Source organism: Ceratotherium simum, chromosome 34, assembly GCF_057802395.1.
Source record: "Ceratotherium simum simum isolate JZ-2026a chromosome 34, ASM5780239v1, whole genome shotgun sequence".
Taxonomy (NCBI): domain Eukaryota; kingdom Metazoa; phylum Chordata; class Mammalia; order Perissodactyla; family Rhinocerotidae; genus Ceratotherium; species Ceratotherium simum.
The window spans coordinates 21,820,071-21,838,490 of NC_141933.1; the positions used below are offsets into that span (position 1 = coordinate 21,820,071).

At 60.8% G+C, this 18,420-nt stretch overlaps 2 protein-coding genes across 4 annotated transcripts; one reads left to right on the forward strand and one right to left on the reverse strand.

Annotated features, from left to right (window-relative positions):
* Positions 1-41: 41 nt before the first annotated feature.
* Positions 42-5,989, reverse strand: LARGE2 (LARGE xylosyl- and glucuronyltransferase 2). Of its 3 annotated transcripts, none has more exons than XM_087423050.1 (15): positions 5,464-5,989; positions 5,198-5,365; positions 5,006-5,115; positions 4,598-4,680; positions 4,202-4,325; positions 3,788-3,959; positions 3,556-3,660; positions 2,969-3,081; positions 2,771-2,896; positions 2,519-2,674; positions 2,241-2,395; positions 1,549-1,827; positions 1,098-1,247; positions 798-1,023; positions 42-540 (listed from the first exon to the last, which is right to left on the reverse strand). In XM_087423050.1, the coding sequence occupies exons 2-15, from the start codon at positions 5,301-5,303 to the stop codon at positions 328-330; spliced, it is 2,118 nt and encodes a 705-aa protein (XP_087279176.1). In that variant the 5' UTR covers positions 5,304-5,365; positions 5,464-5,989; the 3' UTR covers positions 42-327. The 3 variants fall into 3 exon arrangements, with proteins under 3 accessions (XP_087279176.1, XP_087279175.1, XP_087279177.1); XM_087423049.1 differs by having other exon boundaries at positions 2,241-2,401; positions 5,464-5,972; XM_087423051.1 differs by having other exon boundaries at positions 798-993; positions 2,241-2,401; positions 5,464-5,967.
* A 3,609-nt stretch (positions 5,990-9,598) lies between these two features.
* PEX16 (peroxisomal biogenesis factor 16) lies at positions 9,599-17,081 on the forward strand. The gene is made up of 11 exons (XM_004436899.3): positions 9,599-9,879; positions 10,083-10,118; positions 10,923-10,999; positions 11,355-11,488; positions 11,622-11,722; positions 12,511-12,591; positions 12,730-12,879; positions 12,984-13,056; positions 13,189-13,308; positions 16,214-16,278; positions 16,900-17,081. The coding sequence occupies exons 1-11, from the start codon at positions 9,768-9,770 to the stop codon at positions 16,956-16,958; spliced, it is 1,008 nt and encodes a 335-aa protein (XP_004436956.1). The 5' UTR covers positions 9,599-9,767; the 3' UTR covers positions 16,959-17,081.
* Positions 17,082-18,420: the final 1,339 nt, after the last annotated feature.

The following is an 18,420-nucleotide window of genomic DNA, read 5'->3' on the forward strand; positions in this document are numbered from 1 at the left end:
GCTGATGCCCTCATGCCCCAAACCAGGAGGAACGTGACAAGGAGCTTTTAAAACTTTAATTATGAAAAAGGGATATACCGTTGATGGGGGAACCAGCCCCAAACTAGCTGGGGCAGAGGGAGACTAGACCCAGCCATAAAGAGCAGCAAGGGGGGGCCCCCAGGGCCCACCCCACAGATGCTCCACCACAGCCCTTCCCACAGAGACCTTAAATAATTTAAATAGCGGGAGGTGGGAGGGGCGGTGAAGTTGCTCTAGTGTCTGCAGGGACCGTGTGAGGGCCGAGGCGAGGGGCGGGGCGGGGGGCACACAGGCCCGTCTTGGGGGTCAGGTGGCGGGGCCTCGGGGCTGCTGCAGGGCCGTGAGGTATTTGAGAGCAGCAGCCCCGTAGTGGCGGGACAGGTCCTGGTGGAACTCGTCCTTGAGGGCCTGCAGGCAGTCGCGATAGGTGGGGCTGGAGCGGAAGCGAGAGATGTCAAGGCTCGGGGCGTGTGGCAGGTGGATGGCGAAGGCCTCCGGCAGCACCAGGAGCTCATATTCCTGCCGGGGTGGGGACAGGCAGACAGTCATTCTTGGGCTGGGGGAGGATCGCATCTTTGGGGGATGGGGGCAGGCATATTCCATAGCCCCTAGGAGCCAAAGCCAGGGCCCAAGGGCAGATGATTCTAGTTCTCCAGAAGAGCAGAATTTCTAATAGTGCCGCCTAATGGTGCAGTGTACCACGCGGAGGCATAGTGAGCTCCCTGGGCCTGGAAGTATTCAAATTGAAGCCGGAGGCAGCAAGGCGCCCCCCTCACCTGTGCATCCAGCTCCACAATGTGGGCCACCTTGTTCCAGCCAAAGCCCACAAAGCGGGGGTCGTAGCGGGGACAGTCACGTGGCACCACCACGTAGGGCTCGTAGTCGGCTGCCCATTGCACATGGTATGGGGCCTGAGCCTCCCGCCAGCGGGCGTAGTCTGTGGGCGCGTGACCCCGGGGCCACTCATGGTACCTGTGGGGCAGGAGAGGGCGGGGAGCCGGGCTGAGGCTGGGAGCTGGTGGGTGGCGGGGGCCGGTGTGGGGAACGGCACGGGGCCAAGCAGTGGCCTCCCCTACCTGAAGGTGTGGAGAGAGCCAGCGTCCAGCAAGGCCAGCAGTTCGGCCTTGGAACTGGGGAAGCTGAAGCGGTAGTGCAGGGTCTCGAACGCTGGCACCACCAGAGCCGCCTTCCTCCTGCTGCCCAGCTCCAGCTGCTCGATGGAGGCTCTGAGGACACAGCCCCATGAACAGAAGAGGGAAGGGCCTGCTTCCAGCACTGGGCCACAGGACCCGACTTGCAAGGGCTAGCTCACCTTGACGCCCCGCAGAAGACAGACACAGTGGAGCTGCCGTGGGAAGCAGATCCTGGACCCCTACCCTGTGGCTCCCCTGCCCTAATACAACCCCATTTTACAGAGGACACTGACGCCCAGAAAGGAGCAAAGACACACCACCTAGGGTCCTGCAGATGCCCCCACCCTGTCCACACCCCCCGTACACCCGCCTCTCACTGCTTCCTCAGGCCCACCTGAGGTAGTCGTAGAGGGAGTAGGCAGGCAGGAAGTCAACATCACTGAGGAAGACGTAAGGCGTGAGAGCCTGGGCCAAGGCCACGTTGCGAAGCTGGTTGATGGGGTAGAGGGGACCCTCCCGGTACACCACATGGTAAGCCACATCCTGCCGGGCAGAAAGCACCGCCGAGGCCGCGACGAAACGCAGGAACTGCTGGGCCTCTGCGTCTGTCAGGTACAAGGCCAGGCTCATGGGGCCCGGCCAGTGCCTGCACAGGGCTTCCAGCATCTGCAGCCTGGGGTGAGGGGGGCGGTCAGCCCAGGGAGGGCCGGAACACCTCCCCGGCTTAGCTGCTGCGGACACCCTGCCTGAGCCCCTTCCACGCGCTTTTTGAGCTGGTCTTATGGAATCTTCACAGCTGCCCCACAAGGTGGATACTTTCTCATTTGACAAATCAGAAAACTGAGGGCCAGAGAGATTAAGATTTGCCCCTGGTCCCACAACTGTGGAAGGGCAGTTCCGGGCACCTGAAGGATTCCCAAAGCCCAAGGCTCTTTCCACCATACCCAGTGTCTCCAACTTCTGGAACTCCTCAAGGGACAGCATCAGACCGTGAGAGCTCTTCCTTCTACCAAATGAAACCCTTCTCTCGAAATTCCCAGTCCCAGCCCAGGCCGTGCTCCCCGGGGCCGCCCTCGGCACCCTCACCGGTCCATGGAAAGCTGGGCCACCAGGGTGACGTCGTAGGGCCGGGCGGGCGGCGGCTCGTGGGGCAGGAAGGTGATGTGCACACGGTGCACAGTGAGCTGCTGCTGCCGGAATTCGAAGCAGGCATCCTCCTCGTCGAGTTGTGCCAGCGCCCGCTGCAACTGGGGGCAAGGGGAGAGAAGGAGCGGGGCTGGGGCTGGAGGACCAGTCCCGGACCAGGCCAGGTCCAGCAGAGCAGAGACGAGCAGAGCCTCCTCACAGCAAGGGCTCCTTCTCACCTGCTCGGCCCCAGGTGGGGGCAGGCTAGGGCACCCAAAGAGCTCTCTCCGCAGCAGATTCCCATCGTACTCCAGGAAGGTCAGGTGGAGGTTGCGGAAGAATTCCACGTGCTTGTTCTTCACATGCAGCTTCTTTGGTGAGTTCCAGTGGATCACCTGGGACCCAGGAGGGTGTCGGTGGGGGGATGGGAGCAGGGAGCAGGAGTCCCATCCTTGGCCCACCACCCCCACTCAGCCCCCCACCCCGCTCACCTTGAGGTCAGACGCCTCCGAGTAGCAGCGCTCGGCCAGCGTGTGGTCTGACAGCTGCACGTTCCAGACGCAGGGCAAGGGCTGCACCAGCCCCGGGTGCTCCTTGATGACGGCATTGAAGATGTCCTGGGCAGAGACAGCCATCACGCCTCGGGCCCGAGCCTGCCCGATCCCCCCCTTTGAAAGGCTCCCCCAGACCTGGTCGGCCAGCGAGGTGGCAGGCAGGGTGAGGAGCTCCTGCGTAGCCGTCAGCCTCCACATCTGCTCCCAGCCAGCCTGCCGAAGCCGGTCCAGCTGCAGGAGGATCACGCCTGCCCCCGGGGACAGGCTGTCATGCCCACCAGCGAAGACCCAGCTCCTGAGGCCAGGGGCCACGAAGGTGTCTTTTGCATGTTTATTTTTTGACTTATTGGTATTTCTTGACTGTTCGCACATGAGCATGGACTACCTGTGTCCACAATCAGTCCTCTTGGGGGTGAAGGGGAAGCACTGCACAGCTTACAGAGCACCTCCACAGGCATCTTCTCACACTCGGTGATCCCAGGGCTCGTAAAATCATCCCCGTTTAATGGATGAGAAAACCGAGGCCCAGAGGGACCAAGTGACTTGGCCTAAGTCATCCAGTACGTTCAGCCAAGGTCGGAACTGTTTTCTGGCTCTTCTCCCACTGTTCTTTCTCAGCACTGTTCTTCCTGGGGGGCTTCCTAGCATTCTGTGCCCTGCCCAGTCCCTGGGGTTGGAGGACCAGCAACTACCCCTCCTGCCTCCCCCACCACTGTCCCCACCTGTATTGAAGCCCCGGCCCAAGGCAGGCCAGGGCCTGTGGTTCCTCCAGAGGTTGCCCAGGTACCAGTCGCTCTGGTTCTCCACAAGACCGATCACCTGCTCGTCTGGGAGGGGAGGGCACGAGGGAGCTGCCTGAGGCTACCACAGGACTTCAGCTCAGGGCTGGGCCCCACGGGGACCTGGACAGGCCAGGGAGGGGGGCTGGCTGGGGCGGGGTCTTAGGCTTCTCACCAGAAAAGTGAGCAAAAAGCGCCCAGAGCTCTGCGATGTCAGAGGCGAAGGTGACATCTGTGTCCAGCACAATGACACGGGCCAGGTCAAGGGGCAGAGTGCCAGGCAGCACCAGCTTCATTAGCCCGTAGAGGCCAGAGTAGTGCTTGTTGGGGATCCAGGAGACCTGGGGCTGTGGGCAGGAAGGACGGGGCATGAGCCTGGCAGAGAAGGGCCCACGAGTGCCCGAACACACTCAGGGTGACCCAGGGGAAGAAGGCCTGAGCCCCAGGAGGGGTGAGTGACTTGAGCTTCAGTAGGTGTGATGGGACTGGGGGTCCCAGGCAGCTGAGCTCTCCTCCCCCTGCCCCCACTCCCTGGGAGGGAGAGGGCTGGGCACGGCTGGGGAGGGGTGCAGAGGGCCAGGGCTCCTGCCTTGAGCTCATCAGCATCGTAGAAGCTGACCCGGACAGCGGGCACCATCCATGTGTGGAAAAGCATCTCCAGGATGCCCCTGGCCACGGCATCAGTCACCAAGTGGAGGTGCAGCGGATTTTTCCTATGGGGAGGACAGGGCAGGAAGGCTGATAGGCCCTGGGAGGACCAACATGGGACAAGCCCCACCCCACCCCGAGGGGCTCAGAGGTGGAAGCACCAACTTCTGCAAAGAGCTTTTCCATACCCAGGGCAAGATATTCCTCCAACCACCTTCAAGGGAGGAAGGGGACACTGTCCCCATGTCACCGAAGGGGTAAGCTGGGGCTCTGAGATCCTGCGCAAGACTTTGTTGCCTTCCCCACTCCTGACCCTCCCCTCTGACACTGGCTGTACCTGTAGAAGAGCAGAGACTTCACCAGGGTGGTGACATCCCGGCTGGAGTTATGTCCCGCACACACGATGGCCACGTGCAAGAGCTGGGGAGGGGACAGCGAGGTCGGCAGCAGCCCCCTGCTCCACTAGACGGGGAGGACCCCTGTTGGGCTGGCCTAGCCTGGAGCAGTGTAGCCCCAACCGGCATCAGCGCTAGGGAAGGGGCGGGGGAGTGGAGCAGGGGTCCATTCTCCCGTTCACAAATGGGGAAAATGAGGCCGGGCGCAGGGGATGTGCGAACCGAGGCGCCCCCAGCTGGTTGGTCAGTGCCGGCGCCGACGCCAGGTGTTGTGATTCCCACAGGTGCCAGGTGGCCGGGTGGGGACGCGGCGCCCCCGGGATTCCTGCCGCCAGGGGCCGCGCACCTACCTCGCACTTGGGCGGCAGCGGCCGCGGCGGGACGCAGTCGGAGCGGTTGTGGCCCCCAGCGTCCGCCGGCGGGGCTCCGTCGAGGGCAGCAGCCCCCCGCGGCCGGCCGTCTGGGGGCACACGTGGCGTCAGCGCGCAGGGGCAGGATCCCGGGGCCACCCCCCCGCTCGCCTGCCCGCCCGCGGCGCTCACGCTCCAGGTCCCCGCCGAACTGGAAGAATCCGAGCAGCAGCAGCAGCAGTAGCAGCAGCAGCAGCGCGGCGGCCCCCAGCGCCCGGGGGCGCCCTCGGGGCAGCATGGCCGCCTGCGGGGGCGCTCAAGGCGGGGCGCGACCCCGGGCTGCGGGCTCCATCGCGGGCCCTGGGGACCGGGAGGTGGGGGAGGAGGGCGGGTCAGCCTTGGGCGGCGGGGCCCGACGGCCGCCCGGTCCTCCCTCCCGCGCTGAGTCGCCCCCTCACCTGCTCCAGCGGCTCGCGGACCCCGATCTAACTCTTCCAGAAGCCGGCCGGGGTGCGGGGAAAGCGCAGTTGGAGGCGCAGGCCGGCCCCGTCCGAGCAGGACCCAGCCCCGCCCCCAACCTGGGTTCAGGTTTCACCTCCGCTTGGCTGAGCCCGAAGGGGCGGGGAGACCCCCGGGAGCCTGGCCCCGCCCCCTGCCCCGGCATCCGATGGCCCCCCCAGCAGCCGAGGAACCCCGGGAACCGCCAGGATGGCTGGAGGGAGCGGGGGCAGCCACCCAGGAAGGCCCAGTCCCCGCTACCTGCTCTGAGCCCATCCCCCTCTTCCCTGTCTGAGGCCCCATCTCCTCCCTTAACCTCCCCCCCCGGGGGAGGGGCCCATGACCCCTGGCCCGGGATCAAAGAGACCGCCAGCGTAAGGAGGAAGGGGCTGGAATGCCGGGCCGCGGGAGTCGGGGACACCTGCTCTGGGGACAGGAGGCGGGGCCGACTGAGACCCGCCCGGGAGCCGCGGAGCACCTGGAGGCCCTGCTTTCCTCCTCGCTCCCGTCCGCTCCACCCCACCCCGCTCAGTCCAGGTGGCCCGGCGGCGGCCCCGGCGCGTCCGGACAAAGCGGCCTGGTGAAGGTCGCCTCCTGCCCGGGAGCTGGCGAGGGGCCTCCCTGACGCGGGCGGCCTGGGCAGGTGCGGGGTCCCCCACACTTGTCTAGACTGTCGCGATTGTGCCCGGCGCCCGGCCTGGATCTCTTCCTCCGCCCCCCTGGCACCCGGGCCTCTGCCCTGGAAGGGGTGATGGGCGCTCTAGACCGTGAACCAGAACAGCACGGACCATCGAGCGCATGTGCTTCCTGCCGGGCCCTGTGCTGAGGTCCCAGACTCATGTCAGTGAACCCTCACGTCAGTCCTGTGACGCAGACTTTATCCCCAGCCCCCGGAGAGGTGAAGTGACCTGTTAGAACACCCTGCGGCCCTTTCCCCCCGGTTCTGCCCTGCAGACAAAGCTTGTGCTGTCCTAGGACTTGCCCGTGATGTTCCTTCTGCCTGGATTCTGCCAGGTTCTCAAGAAGCGTTCCACAGCCCTTGGTTTATTTTCTTCTAGCACTCCGGGCAAGTTGACCTTGTTGACTTGTTTATAGCCTGTCTCCTGCCTCCAAAGTAGCTGCTCATGGGACTGGGCCTCCAGGGCCCGGCGCATACCGAGTGCTTAGTAAGTATGTGCTGAAAGTGGATGCGATTCCCTGGGCCTCGCCATGACCTAGAAAGGGGCTCGAGCTGTATCTTTAGCCCAATTTCCAGCTGTAAAAAGTGAGGGCCTGAGAGGCCCCAACCCCTAAAGCAGCTGTGGCAAAGCAGCCCAGCCTGAGACCCCCCCAAGTCTCCTCCTCCGAGAGGCTAGGATGCCTTTCTCTGGGAGATGGGGGTCTGCAAGGAAGGTGGGGCTTTGGGCCTTTGGAGGCCAGGAGCAATGGTTGCCATGGAGACTGATGGGGGGGGCCTTGTACATCTGGAGAGAGAGAGGAGATGACAGGATGCAGGGGCCACCCAGGCACCTGGAGCGTTGAGCCTCCAGCCCCCCTGACGCTCATCTCTAGCCTGGAGCTGGGGTGGAGGTAGGCGAATCCCTCCCCAAAACCCTCAACAGAGACAGTCTAGGGGGTTAAACGTAAGGGAGCAGGTGGGGCACACAGTTATGGCCCAGCCAGGGAGTTTGTGGAGGGAGCTGGGTCTGCAGAGTGACTGTGGTCACTCATAATGCTGGCCCCATCCTTTGCTCAACCTTACCACTCAGGGGAAATTGAGGTGTCAAGATGCCTGCTGGGCCTCCAAGCGGTTCTTCTGGGGCGTGGAGGAGGAAAAACATACACGTATGGGCATATGAAAGGGTGCTGGTCTTCTAGGCCTGAAACCCAGTTTGGCCCAGCTCTGCCCAGAATTTTGCTGTGTGATCTTGGACATGTCATGCCCCCTCTCTGGGCCTCAGTGTCCTCATCTATACCCGTTGGGCTGGTCTAGCTCTATTCTCCTGTGCCTCAGGGCTGACTGATAGAGGGAGTCCAACCCCACCCGACCTGCTCAGAGGCCCGTCCTGCCCAGTCAGGTGACCAAATCCAGGCAGCGGCCCAGGAGGGAGGGACTGCCCTGGGTGCCTCCTGCACACGCCACTCTTTGTCTTTGGGACCTAATCAGGCCTGGGATCTGGAGAGGAAATTCAGGGAACCCTGCTGCTTCCAACCTGGCTGGGCCCATGATCCCCTCCCAGTCCTGGAGGGAGGGAAGAGAAACAGGCTCCAGCCCCAGTGCCCCTCATATTCTGTCTGGGAGAGGCTGCTCCTCTGTCCTCCATGCTTCTCTCCTCCCCAGAAGCACAAGACCACCAGCCCTGGGAGTGCCAAAGACCCCTAACACTCCCCTTCCTCACACTCTCACTCTCCACAGCTGCAGAGGGAGGGGCTGGAGGAGTCCCCACTGGTGAGGTTTAGGGAACAAGTTCATTGAGATGGTGGGGTGGAGGGAGGAAGGCAGAAAGAGCCCCACCCGAATGCCCTGAGCCCTGGGCTTAATCCCAGCTGCTAACTTGACTCACCACTGAGTAGCCTCAACATGTCACTGCTCTCGCTGGGCTGTGGGCAGTGAGAAGAGAGGGCACTGCCATGGGACACCTGCATTGTAGTCTGTTTGGCCCATGCCATGCTGTGTGACCTGGGACAAGTCTTTTCCCCTCGTTGGGCCTCTTATTCCCCATCTGTGAAAAGGAATTCATAGCAACCTTGCCAGGTTGCTAGAAGGAGTCAAGTGTGAGTGAACCTGGCACCCAGGAGATAGATGGTGAGAAATGATGTTGATGATGCCCACGACCATCTCCTCTGTTCTCCAAGAACTTTGCCTCCCCTGAGGTCCCTGGACACATCTCCCTGGGTCTTCATTCCTTGGCATGCGTAGGGAGGGAAGCTATGATTCCGCACGTGATACAGAAGAAAACTAAGCTGGGGAAGAGGCTGGGAAGAGGGAGCCACAGAGGAGGGCTGTGGCTTCCTGGTGAGGTTTATTGCTTAAAACGCCTAGATTCTGTGGTCAGACTAGACCAGGATTCGAATCTTGATTGGGCGTTCTTAAGCGGATCATTTTCCCTTCTGGAGATAATATCTGGTGGAGAGGATTAGATAAAACAATGTATTACTATTCTCGGTACCGTAAACCTGCGGGCCCGGTCCCCCTACCGCGCAGCCCCGCCCATGCCCCACCCCTTTCCCCACAGCCAATCAGTGGCTGCCTCCCCGGAGCATCCTTTCCATCCACCTCCCGCAGCTCCTCTCCCGCCGCCGCCCCTTCCAGGGATGCTGCCAAGGAGGCGATCCCCAGGAATCGCCCCCATTCCTTGGGGAGCGGCTGAGGACCGGGAGGTGCATCCGAGGGCCGAAAAGCGCTTTGAGATTGATCCCAAGTACAAGGACCAAGTGTCCAAGTGTTCAAACCACTTTACAGCTGGGGAAACCCGAGACCCAGAGAAGGGAAACTCCGGACCAAGGTCACCCTGAGCCGAAAGCAGAAGCACGGCCAGGGTTTCCTCCGCGGAGGTCGGCGTGCAGGTGCGCGCTCTTGGGGGGCACAGTCCATGCGGGAGCTGTGGCCCAAGCCACGGCACTAACGGTGCTGGTCAGGGGATCGAGACTGAGTGGGAGGCTGGAGTCCTCGCTGCCTCAGTTTCCCCAACACTGCCTCTGGTGGGGGACGGCAGACGAGGCAAGTGGCCAAACGCGCGTCCGCTGAGACACAGTCCGACTGTCCTTCAACTCTCGCGCCTCCCCAAATCTGATGGAGGAGATTTCCGCGCGCTACTTGGGATCCCAGCCCTTTAAAATCTGGTCCTCCCGTTCGAGCCTTTCGGCGTTCTATTGGAAAGACTCCAGGCTCCTGGTCCCTTTTCTAGAATGAACTGCTCAGACTGCCGCGGGAGCGTGCCTGGAGTTGTCACTGCGCAGGCGCACGGGCAGCCAACCCGGAAGGCGGAAGAACCTCCCCGGGGTCCCGACAGTGCGGCGCGGGGCGGGGCGGGGGCGGAGAGTGGGTTAACCAATGACCTGAAGATTAGGCCGCAGTTGCTAAGCGCTACCCCAGTGGGAGGTGATTTAAGAAATGGGGTGAAGGGTGGTTCAACGGCCCTTCACGTCACCATCCTTCTGGCCGGCGGAAGTTAAGCAACGGAGAGGCGGGCCTAGGACCGGAAGAAGGAAGGAGGGCTCAGGAAGCAGGGAGCCGCAGCCAGTCGCACTGTCGATCCGTGAGTCTGTCGGTCCGGAGGGCAGGATGGAGAAGCTGCGGCTCCTGGGCCTCCGCTACCAGGAGTACGTGACTCGTCACCCGGCCGCCACAGCCCAGCTGGAGACGGCAGTGCGGGGCCTCAGTTACCTGCTGGCAGGTGCCACCCTGATCTTTGACCCATCCTTCGGGGCTCTGACCTCAGACCCCACGGCTCCCTTCTCTGCGAAGTCAGGGTAGTGATCGCTGTGCTTGAGAAGTTCCTTCAGGTTCCCCTAGGGTGTAGGGAGGGGACGTCCAGGGACCCGAAGCGGCAGGGTGAGGCAGACGCTCACCGACGCCTCCTCTGTGTCTTCTCCCCAGGTCGTTTCGCCGATTCGCACGAGCTGTCAGAGCTGGGTGAGCCGGGCTCGGGGGTGGGGGGTGGGGTGGGAGGGCCCAGGAGGGCTTCCCAGAGAGGTGGCCACCGGGGCTCGCAGTCCTGGGCTTCCCGTTAGATCATCCTGTGCTGTGACTAAATGGGACAAAGGTCCAAATTCTGCTGTCCTGGGCCCTCCATGTCTCCGTAGTCGAGAGACAAGCCTGGGGGCCTTGACTGATCAGGCGGCTGGGCTGAGCACCTGTCCTGCCTTTGCCCAGTTAATCCTCCCTACCGCCATATGAGGTGGGTACTGTTCTTGTCTTCAGGGTCCAGTTGAGGGAACAGAAGTTCAGTGAAGTTAGGGAACAGCCACTGATGGTCCCAGGAGCAGGATTCAAGTCTAGATCTCCCAGATTCCAGGCTCCCCAGACTGTAACTGCCTCAGTAGGGTTTGCCCAGGGAGCACTGGAGGTGAGAGCCCCGGAAGGAGGAGGTGGAGATGGAGTAGACTTTCAGGGACAGGCCGCAGAGAGAGCAAAGGCCAGGAGGTGAGACCACACATCCCTGTGGCTATTTGGAGCACGATGGGCAGTTCTGGGCAGCTGGAGACCAGACGACTCTTGGTCACTGAGATCAAACCATCCTTTCTTACTCCAGCCGCCCACCCGAGGTCGTATGGGGGTGTGGCGCTCTGAGAAGTGGATGGGGAGGCAGGTTGGTTTCCACATAGTCCATGGGTGGCTGAGTGCAGTGGGTGACAGGTGATTCCTGCTGCTCTGGGGAGAAGGTGAGGGGGTGGGGGGTGCAGAGCCAGCCTCTCAAGGCCACGCTCTGCCCCTCAGTGTACTCGGCCTCCAACCTGCTCGTGTTGCTCAATGATGGGATCCTACGGAAGGAGCTGCATAAAAAGTTGCCTGTGGTGAGAATTCTGCAAGGACCTGAAGATGGGAAGCATAGGGACTTGGGAACAAAATGGTAACAAAACAGCCCACGTGGGTAGCTCATGTTATGGCCTCATAGAGTATGAGACAGGCCTATGTCCATCTGAGGCTCAAGCCATCTCATTAGGTGAAGTGTCAAAGTGTAGTGTCCCCATCTCAGATGAAGAGATGAGTTCAGAGAGGCAGAGCAGCGTGTCCCGGGCGGAGAACTCAGGTCTATGCACTTAACTCTTGAAAAGGGGAAAATGCACATCTCCTGTCTGAGGAGTTCCTTTGGGGGAGGGCCCGGGACTAGGAGGAGCCCCCTGACCTCTTGGCCTGGGGCTCTTGCAGTCACTGTCCCAGCAGAAGCTGCTGACGTGGCTGAGCGTGCTGGAGTGCGTGGAGGTGTTCATGGAGGTGGGGGCCACCAAGGTGTGGGGCGAAGTGGGCCGCTGGCTCGTCATCGCCCTCATCCAGCTAGCCAAGTATGTTGGGACTGTGGAGGGCGGCCCTGGGTGCGGGTAACTGAGGCCAGCTGTACAGATGGTGTTCAGCAGAGCACCACCGACCCCCTGCCGGCTAGCCACTTCCCCCAGCCCTGCCGTACTCCTAACCCAGGGCTGTACTGCGGATGTTCCTGCTGATCTGGTTCAAGGCTGGCCTCCAGACCTCACCCCCCATCGTCCCACTGGACAGGGAGACCCAGGCACGGCCCCCGGGTAAGCTGCTTCCCTGCTCTGGAGTGGAACAGGGCATGGGACTCGTTTGTGGATTGAGAGCTGACCAACTTGAATACAGTATTGTCTCTTTATGGAGCACATCTCTCCCCATCAATTCATTTTGTTCTCATTTCCTTGTATTTTACAGAGAAGAAAGAAGGATTAGGTTAGGGTCAGAATCAGGACTTGAACTCAGAACTTCTGACGTCACAGTCCTCATCCTTTTTTGTGGGCTGCAGGGAGAGGGGACGAGCATAAGCAGGAGACGGGGTCCTGCCAACTTGGTTTCTGGGCCTGGTTCTATATGAAGAGCCACAGCCTCGTGAGGCAGGGCCCCCAGCAGATCTGTCCCTTCAGGGCCTTGGGCCCGTCACTTGTTGGCTTCGGGGCCTCACTCTCCTGGCCTTGAGTGGGGCGGTTCTTTGCTTCTCCTCAGGGTCATGTCGAAAGCAAAGGACTGAGAAGATACGGCCCCTCTGGTGCTGTGGCTCCCAGAGATGTGGTTCTTGGTCCAGTCCCCGGGAAGCCTGGGTTCTTGGCTGCTGCATTTGCCACAGGTGATGCTGAGCCTCCCCAGGCCAGGGAGGGCTGCAGAATGCTCCCCCCTGTGGACAGGTCCCGGGCTGAGCCACAGCCCCTGCTGCAGTGCCCTTCACTCAGCTGCCGCCTTAGAACAAGCTCCTTCCTTCTCCCCTTAGCCCGTGAGCATTCACTGCACACGTGTTCTTTGCAGGCTCTGCTGGAAGCATGTCCCTCTGACAGTGTGGCCTTCTGTCTGTCCCTGCTAGATGGTGGCCACAGCCCTGGCAGCCAGGAGCAGTCCTATGTGGGGAAGCGGTCAAACCGAGTGGTGCGAACCCTCCAGAACAGTAAGTGGAGGGCATAGCTGGACAGGGCACCTCGGTGCTGAGGTCAGCGTGGGCCTGAGGGCCTGGCTTTCATCACCACCCGCCCTCCTCCTGTCCCGGCCTGGGCCTGGCTGCTCATGCGCTGCCCTTGTGTTCTAGCTCCTTCCCTGCACTCAAGGCACTGGGGAGCCCCCCAGCAGCGGGAGGGGCGGCAGCAGCACCATGAGGAGCTGAGTGTCCCCCCGACGCCACTGGGGCTGCAGGAGACCATCGCAGAGTCCTTGTATATTGCCCGGCCCCTGCTGCACTGTATCCTTAGCATGGGGTGGGGCCGGCAGTGCTGGGTGGGGATGGAGGGGGAGTGGGCAGGGTGGGCCGTGTGCTGGAGACCTCCTTGACGCCTTGGCCGTCAGTGCTTAGCCTGGGCCTCTGGGGTCAGCGGTCTTGGACACCCTGGCTCCTGTCTGGTGTTGTGGATGTGACCAGGTGAGCCTGGGCCCCTCTGGGGGCCTCCACTCCCTCCGTCGGGCTTTCTGCCACAGACCTGTCTTCACCTGGGCAAGCAGGGGTCCCCGCTCCTCCTCTTGCTGGCCCTGACTGTGTCCGTTCCTTCCCCAGCCTGAGCCTCCTGAGCGACAGGAAGGGCCTGACCCGGAGGGAGCGGCTGGAGCTGCGGCGCCGGACCATCCTGCTGCTCTACTACCTGCTTCGCTCCCCATTCTACGACCGCTTCTCTGAGTAAGGACCCGGGGCACTGGGGCCCCAACCCCTGTTCACGCCTTCCCTGCCCCGCCTTCCCTCATCCACGGTCCACTGAGCACCCGCTATGTGCTGTCCTGGGTGCGGTCCCTCCCTCATTTATCGGATGCCAGCCCAGCCCTGCCCTCAGCCCATGCGTGCAGCCCAAGGGCAGGGCCACAAGGATGGTGGTGGGTGTGGGCTTTCCACACCCTCCAGCTCATTTGCACATCTTCCTGTCAAATAGGTTGGATTATCCCCACTTCTCAGAGGCGGCACTTGAGGTTCAAAGAGGTTGGGCAGCTTAAACAAAGCCAGGTGGTTAGCCAGTGGCAGAGCCAGCTCCCACATCTGTGTTCTCTCCTGGCCTCTCCCTGCCCTGCCCAGCCCCCACTCTGACACCTATGAGGGTCCAGAGCTCCCAGCCTCAGCCAGACACAGAGGGGCCTGCTGGGGGCCAGTGGGGGTGGCTCGGGGCCAGTCCCCCAAAGGCCTGTCAGGATGGCTGCCTGAGTTCAGAAGGAGGTCTGAGGAGGGGTCCCTGTATAGTCACTGGGGCTGTGAGGCAGGCTGGAGGCTCCCAGGACCCCTTGTCTAGGTCTTACCAAGTATACTGCTTAGAGACTGCACTATTATTAACTGGAATTGCTTTTAACATTATGGCCATACAACCTCTGTTGGGTTTTTTTTTTTTTTTTGTGAGGAAGATCCGCCCTGAGCTAACATCTGCCAATCCTCCTCTTTTTGCTGAGGAAGACTGGCCCTGAGCTAACATCCGTGCCCATCTTCCTCCACTTTATATGGGACGCTGCTACAGCATGGCCTGACAAGTGGTGCGTCAGTGCGCCCCTGGGATCCGAACTGGCAAACCCTGGGCCGCCGCAGCGGAGCGCGCACACTTAACCGCTTGCGCCACCTGGCTGTGCCCCTCTGTTGGGTTTTTTTGAGACAGTAGAAAGTAAGTTTAGGGGCCGGCCCGGTGGCAGCGTTATGCGCTTCGCTGCGGCGCCCGGGTTCGCTGGTTCGGATCCCGGCGCACCGACGCACTGCTTGGTAAGCCATGCTGTGGTGCCGTCCCATATAAAGTGGAGGAAGATGGGCACAGATGTTAGCCCAGGGCCGTCTTCCTCAGCAAAAAAAAAAAAAAAAAAAGAGGAGGATTGGCGGATGTTAGCTCAGGGCTGATCTCCTCACAAAAAAAAAAAAAAAAAAAAAGAAAGTAAGTTTATATTTAATACCTCTCCAGTCAAAATTAGTTGCCTGGCAGTTCCTATTTTCAGATAAGTTTGAAAGCTCATAAGGCATTAAAGCCAAATCCTGTCCCATACTCTAGAGAGAACATTCCAGAGACTTACATGGATCACGTGACCCCCCCCCCCCACACACACAAATTGCTTGCACTTGCACAGAGGAAGCGTTACAGCCCCAGTATCTCATGGAACTGAGGAAGTTCCAGGTGACAGTAATCGCAGAGGGGGCTCCCCAGGCTGCAAGCCTCGTCTGGCTCACTCTCCTGCTGACCTGACCAGCCTAGCACCCTCAGAGCAATGGCCCAGACTGAGAAGGGTCTAGAAACCTGTCAGAGAAATGCTTTGTTTCCCCAGAGGACAGGGAGCAGGGTGCTGAGGGGCTCTGGGGTGCAGGCTGGGAAGGGAGCAGGCTTCTGTTTCCTTTTCTTACTGTCAGACATCCTAGTCTCTTCCAGTCCTGTGACCTTGGGCAAGTTGTTAAGCCTCTCTGTGCCTCATTTCCTCATCTGTAAAGTGGGGATGGTAATAATACTCCCTTCAGAGGGTTTTGTAGGGGTTAAATGACTTAGTACATAGAGTAAGTAGTGCCTGGTACATGGTAAGCACTAAACGTACATCTTATTTCTTTTATCATCATCAATACTATCGTCATCTCACCCCGGTTTCTCCAGTGGGAAACTCCCTTCTCTCTTTTTTTTTGTTTTGCTGAGGAAGATTTGTGCTGAGCTAACGTCTGTGCCAATCTTCCTCTATTTTGTATGTGAGTCACTGCCACAGCATGGCTGCTGGCAAGTGGTGTCGGTCCGCCCCCGGGAACCGAACCCGGGCTGCTGAAGCAGAGCACGCTGAACTTAGCCATTAGGCCATGGGGCCGGCCCTGAAACCCCCATCTCTTAAAAAGTAGGGTCTTGAGGGACCGGCTCTGTGGCCTAGTGGTTAAGTTTGGCACGCTCTGCTTCAGCAGCCCAGGTTCAGTTCTCGGGCGAGAACCTACACCACTCATTGGTGGCCATGCTGTGGTGGCGACCCACATACAAAATAGAGGCGGACTGGCACAGATGTTAGCTCAGGGTGAATCTTCCTTAGCAAAACAAACAAACAAACAAAAGCAGGGTCTTGGCCCTTGCCCCTTCCTCTGAGCCAAAAGCGTACCCTCCTTGGGCTGTGTCCCCTCCTGGGGCACTGGCCACTCTCAGCATTGGCTTGTGAGATTTCGGTGTGGCTCAGCTCTTCTGCCAGACTGGGGGCTTCTCGAAGCAGGGCAGGGCTGTCCTCCCCTCGGGGACCTCACCATACCTGCTCGGGCGCTGCCCCGTGCCTGGCCCTCCATAAGCATTTGCTGGCTCGGTGGAAGGAAGGGCAGGACGAGGGAGGGAGGCGGGAGGAGGTGCCTGTGTGCAGGCTGTGAGTTAACCGCCAGCCCAAAGCGGAGGTGTGAGCATCCCAGGCCTGTGGCTGGGGGTCGGCAGGACCAGGGCCACACCCAGAGGTCTCGTCCTTTTGTACTGGGGTCCTTCTAGATCCACAGAATTACTTTCCGTCTTCTGGGAGGCACTGCCTTTAGTCAGGAGGTCAGTGGAGGCTTTTTAGCACCCTCGTTTGCAGGGACCCAGACCCCCGACTCAGCCTGCTCCCTGTTTATCTCCTGCGTGCAGGGCCAGGATCCTCTTCCTGCTCCGGCTGCTGGCAGACCACGTCCCGGGCATTGGCCTGCTCACGAGTAAGCGTGGGGCAGGGGCGTGGTGATTACTGAGTGTTGCGGGTCTCGTGTGTGGCCCCGTCTCCCTGTTTTCTCTCTCTCCTTGTCATTTGATTCTTGGCACAGCTGGGAGAGGGAGCTCGGAGGTCAGGTTGGGTGGGTGACAGCTCCTGGGCATGGGCCAGGCTGGCCATAGAGCCTCAGGGGTGGCTGGAAGGAGGGTGTCCCATGGTGGGAGGACTCGTGTAAGATCGCATCGGGCTGTCAGTCTTTTTCCTGCCCGGTGTCCTGGAACAACACGAGACTGGCTTCTCTGGGTGGAGGACTGTATGTCGGGAGTGAAGCCCACCAGGCTGTTCGGAGATTCCTCCTCAGCACTGGGCTGAGGCTGGCAGCATCTACAGCTGGACAGGCCGTGTGGCTTCTCTGAGCCTGAGAGTCTTTGTCTACACGGGGACAGAGATTGCTGCCAGTACCGCCTCCCTAGGGGTGGAGAGGTAGGAGAGTCGGGCTGCTGGCTGTGCAGATGTCAGCAGCTGGATTTGGGTGGCAGTGGCTGAGAAGGGCCCCAGGTAAAGCAGAGCCAGATTGGAGTCTGGCCCTCAGCCCCAAACTTGTTCCTCTGTCTCTCTTTCATTGCAGGGCCGCTCATGGATTATTTGCCCACCTGGCAGAAAATTTATTTCTACAACTGGGGCTGACAGACGTCTGGGAACGGGGTGCGGGGAGGGGCAGCATGCTCTAATGCTGTGGGCAGGGGTGCCTCGGCCCTTCAGTCCCCTGCGCCCCTCTGCCCTAATAAAACTGACTCTGGCAATGTCCAAGCACGTGGCCTCTCCGTGCCCACCACCCAGGGCACCTGGCCCGCCCATCCTGGCCAGGCTTTGCACACAGTCCTGGTCGCCACCAGAATCCCCCTAACACCCTCCCGACTTTGACTACACCCTCTGGTGATGGAACCACTGCAGCCCACACCTCGTCACTGGGCCAAGAAGCCTTCAGTTCCTCTAGAGAGCTGGGATTTAACCTCATCGAGCCTGGGAAGCTGCCTGCCGTGGCAGCTGTGGGGGTAAACTCTGCTTCTCTCTAGCCAGTCCCTGTTGACTACAAACAATGCTGAACCTAGGATGACAGCTGCCCCCATGTCTTCTGGCCAGAGCCTGTGTTGGCCCCGTCCCCCTGCAGGGCCCTGTTGCCTGCAGCCTCTCTGTGATGGAGCCTGGGGAACGGTGGGCCCAGTGCAGGGTGGCTCCTGAAGCCCTGAACCCCTAGTGGAGAGCAAAAGGCTTTTCTCCCATGAGAAGAATGTCAGTACCAGCCAGCGCTGACACTGAGGCTGGGGGGGAGGGCGCTGGAGGGGATGGGAGCCTGAGAGGGTCTGGGAGAAAGCTGGGTGCAGGTTCAAGGGGGTATGAGCTGGGGTCTCCCCCACACTCTCCCTGTCAGCTCCCTGGTGGATCCATGCATACTGCTGGGGAGGAGAGAGGGACCTGGACTGTGTGGCCCAGTGAACAGACCACACTCTCCTGCTGGAGTTTCTAGCCAGATGGCGGTGGCTTAGGTTCTGAGAGGGCTCTGTTTGCCCCGGTTTCCGCCGTGCCTCACCTCTGCCCAGACCCCCCGGGGGATGGCCACCCTGGGGGCCAGCCTTTCCCTGACTGCGTTCCCCAAGTGCCTCTGAGAAGCCCCACCCAGGTCCTGGGCTGGGAAGTGAAGGTACTGAGGCTTCAGGGGGTCACAGCTCGAGGCCCACGACCTTCCACTGAGTCTAACATGTGTTGCTGGGCACTAACCCTGTAGCGGGCCCTGGGCCTTGTGCCGTGTGTTCCGAAATGAGTAAGGCACGGTTCCTTGCCCGTGAGTTCTCACAGATCGGTGGAGGAGACAGACGTGTATGTGCACGCAGCGCGAGGGGTTTTTGCAGTAGATGTAAGTGTGCACAGAAAGTGGTCTAGATGGGAGGTGGGCGAGTGTGGGTGTCTGCCCGCCTGGACCGACACCTGGGGAGGGCACTGGTCAGGGGAGCCTTCGTTCACGCAGGCCTTTAAACTGGGAAGGCTTCATCAGTCTTCCAACGGGCAGACGTAGAGGAGGCCGTGTGTGCCGAAATCAGCAGTAGTGTCATGGTGTGAAGCCATTGCGGGCGCAGATGGGGGTAGAGGG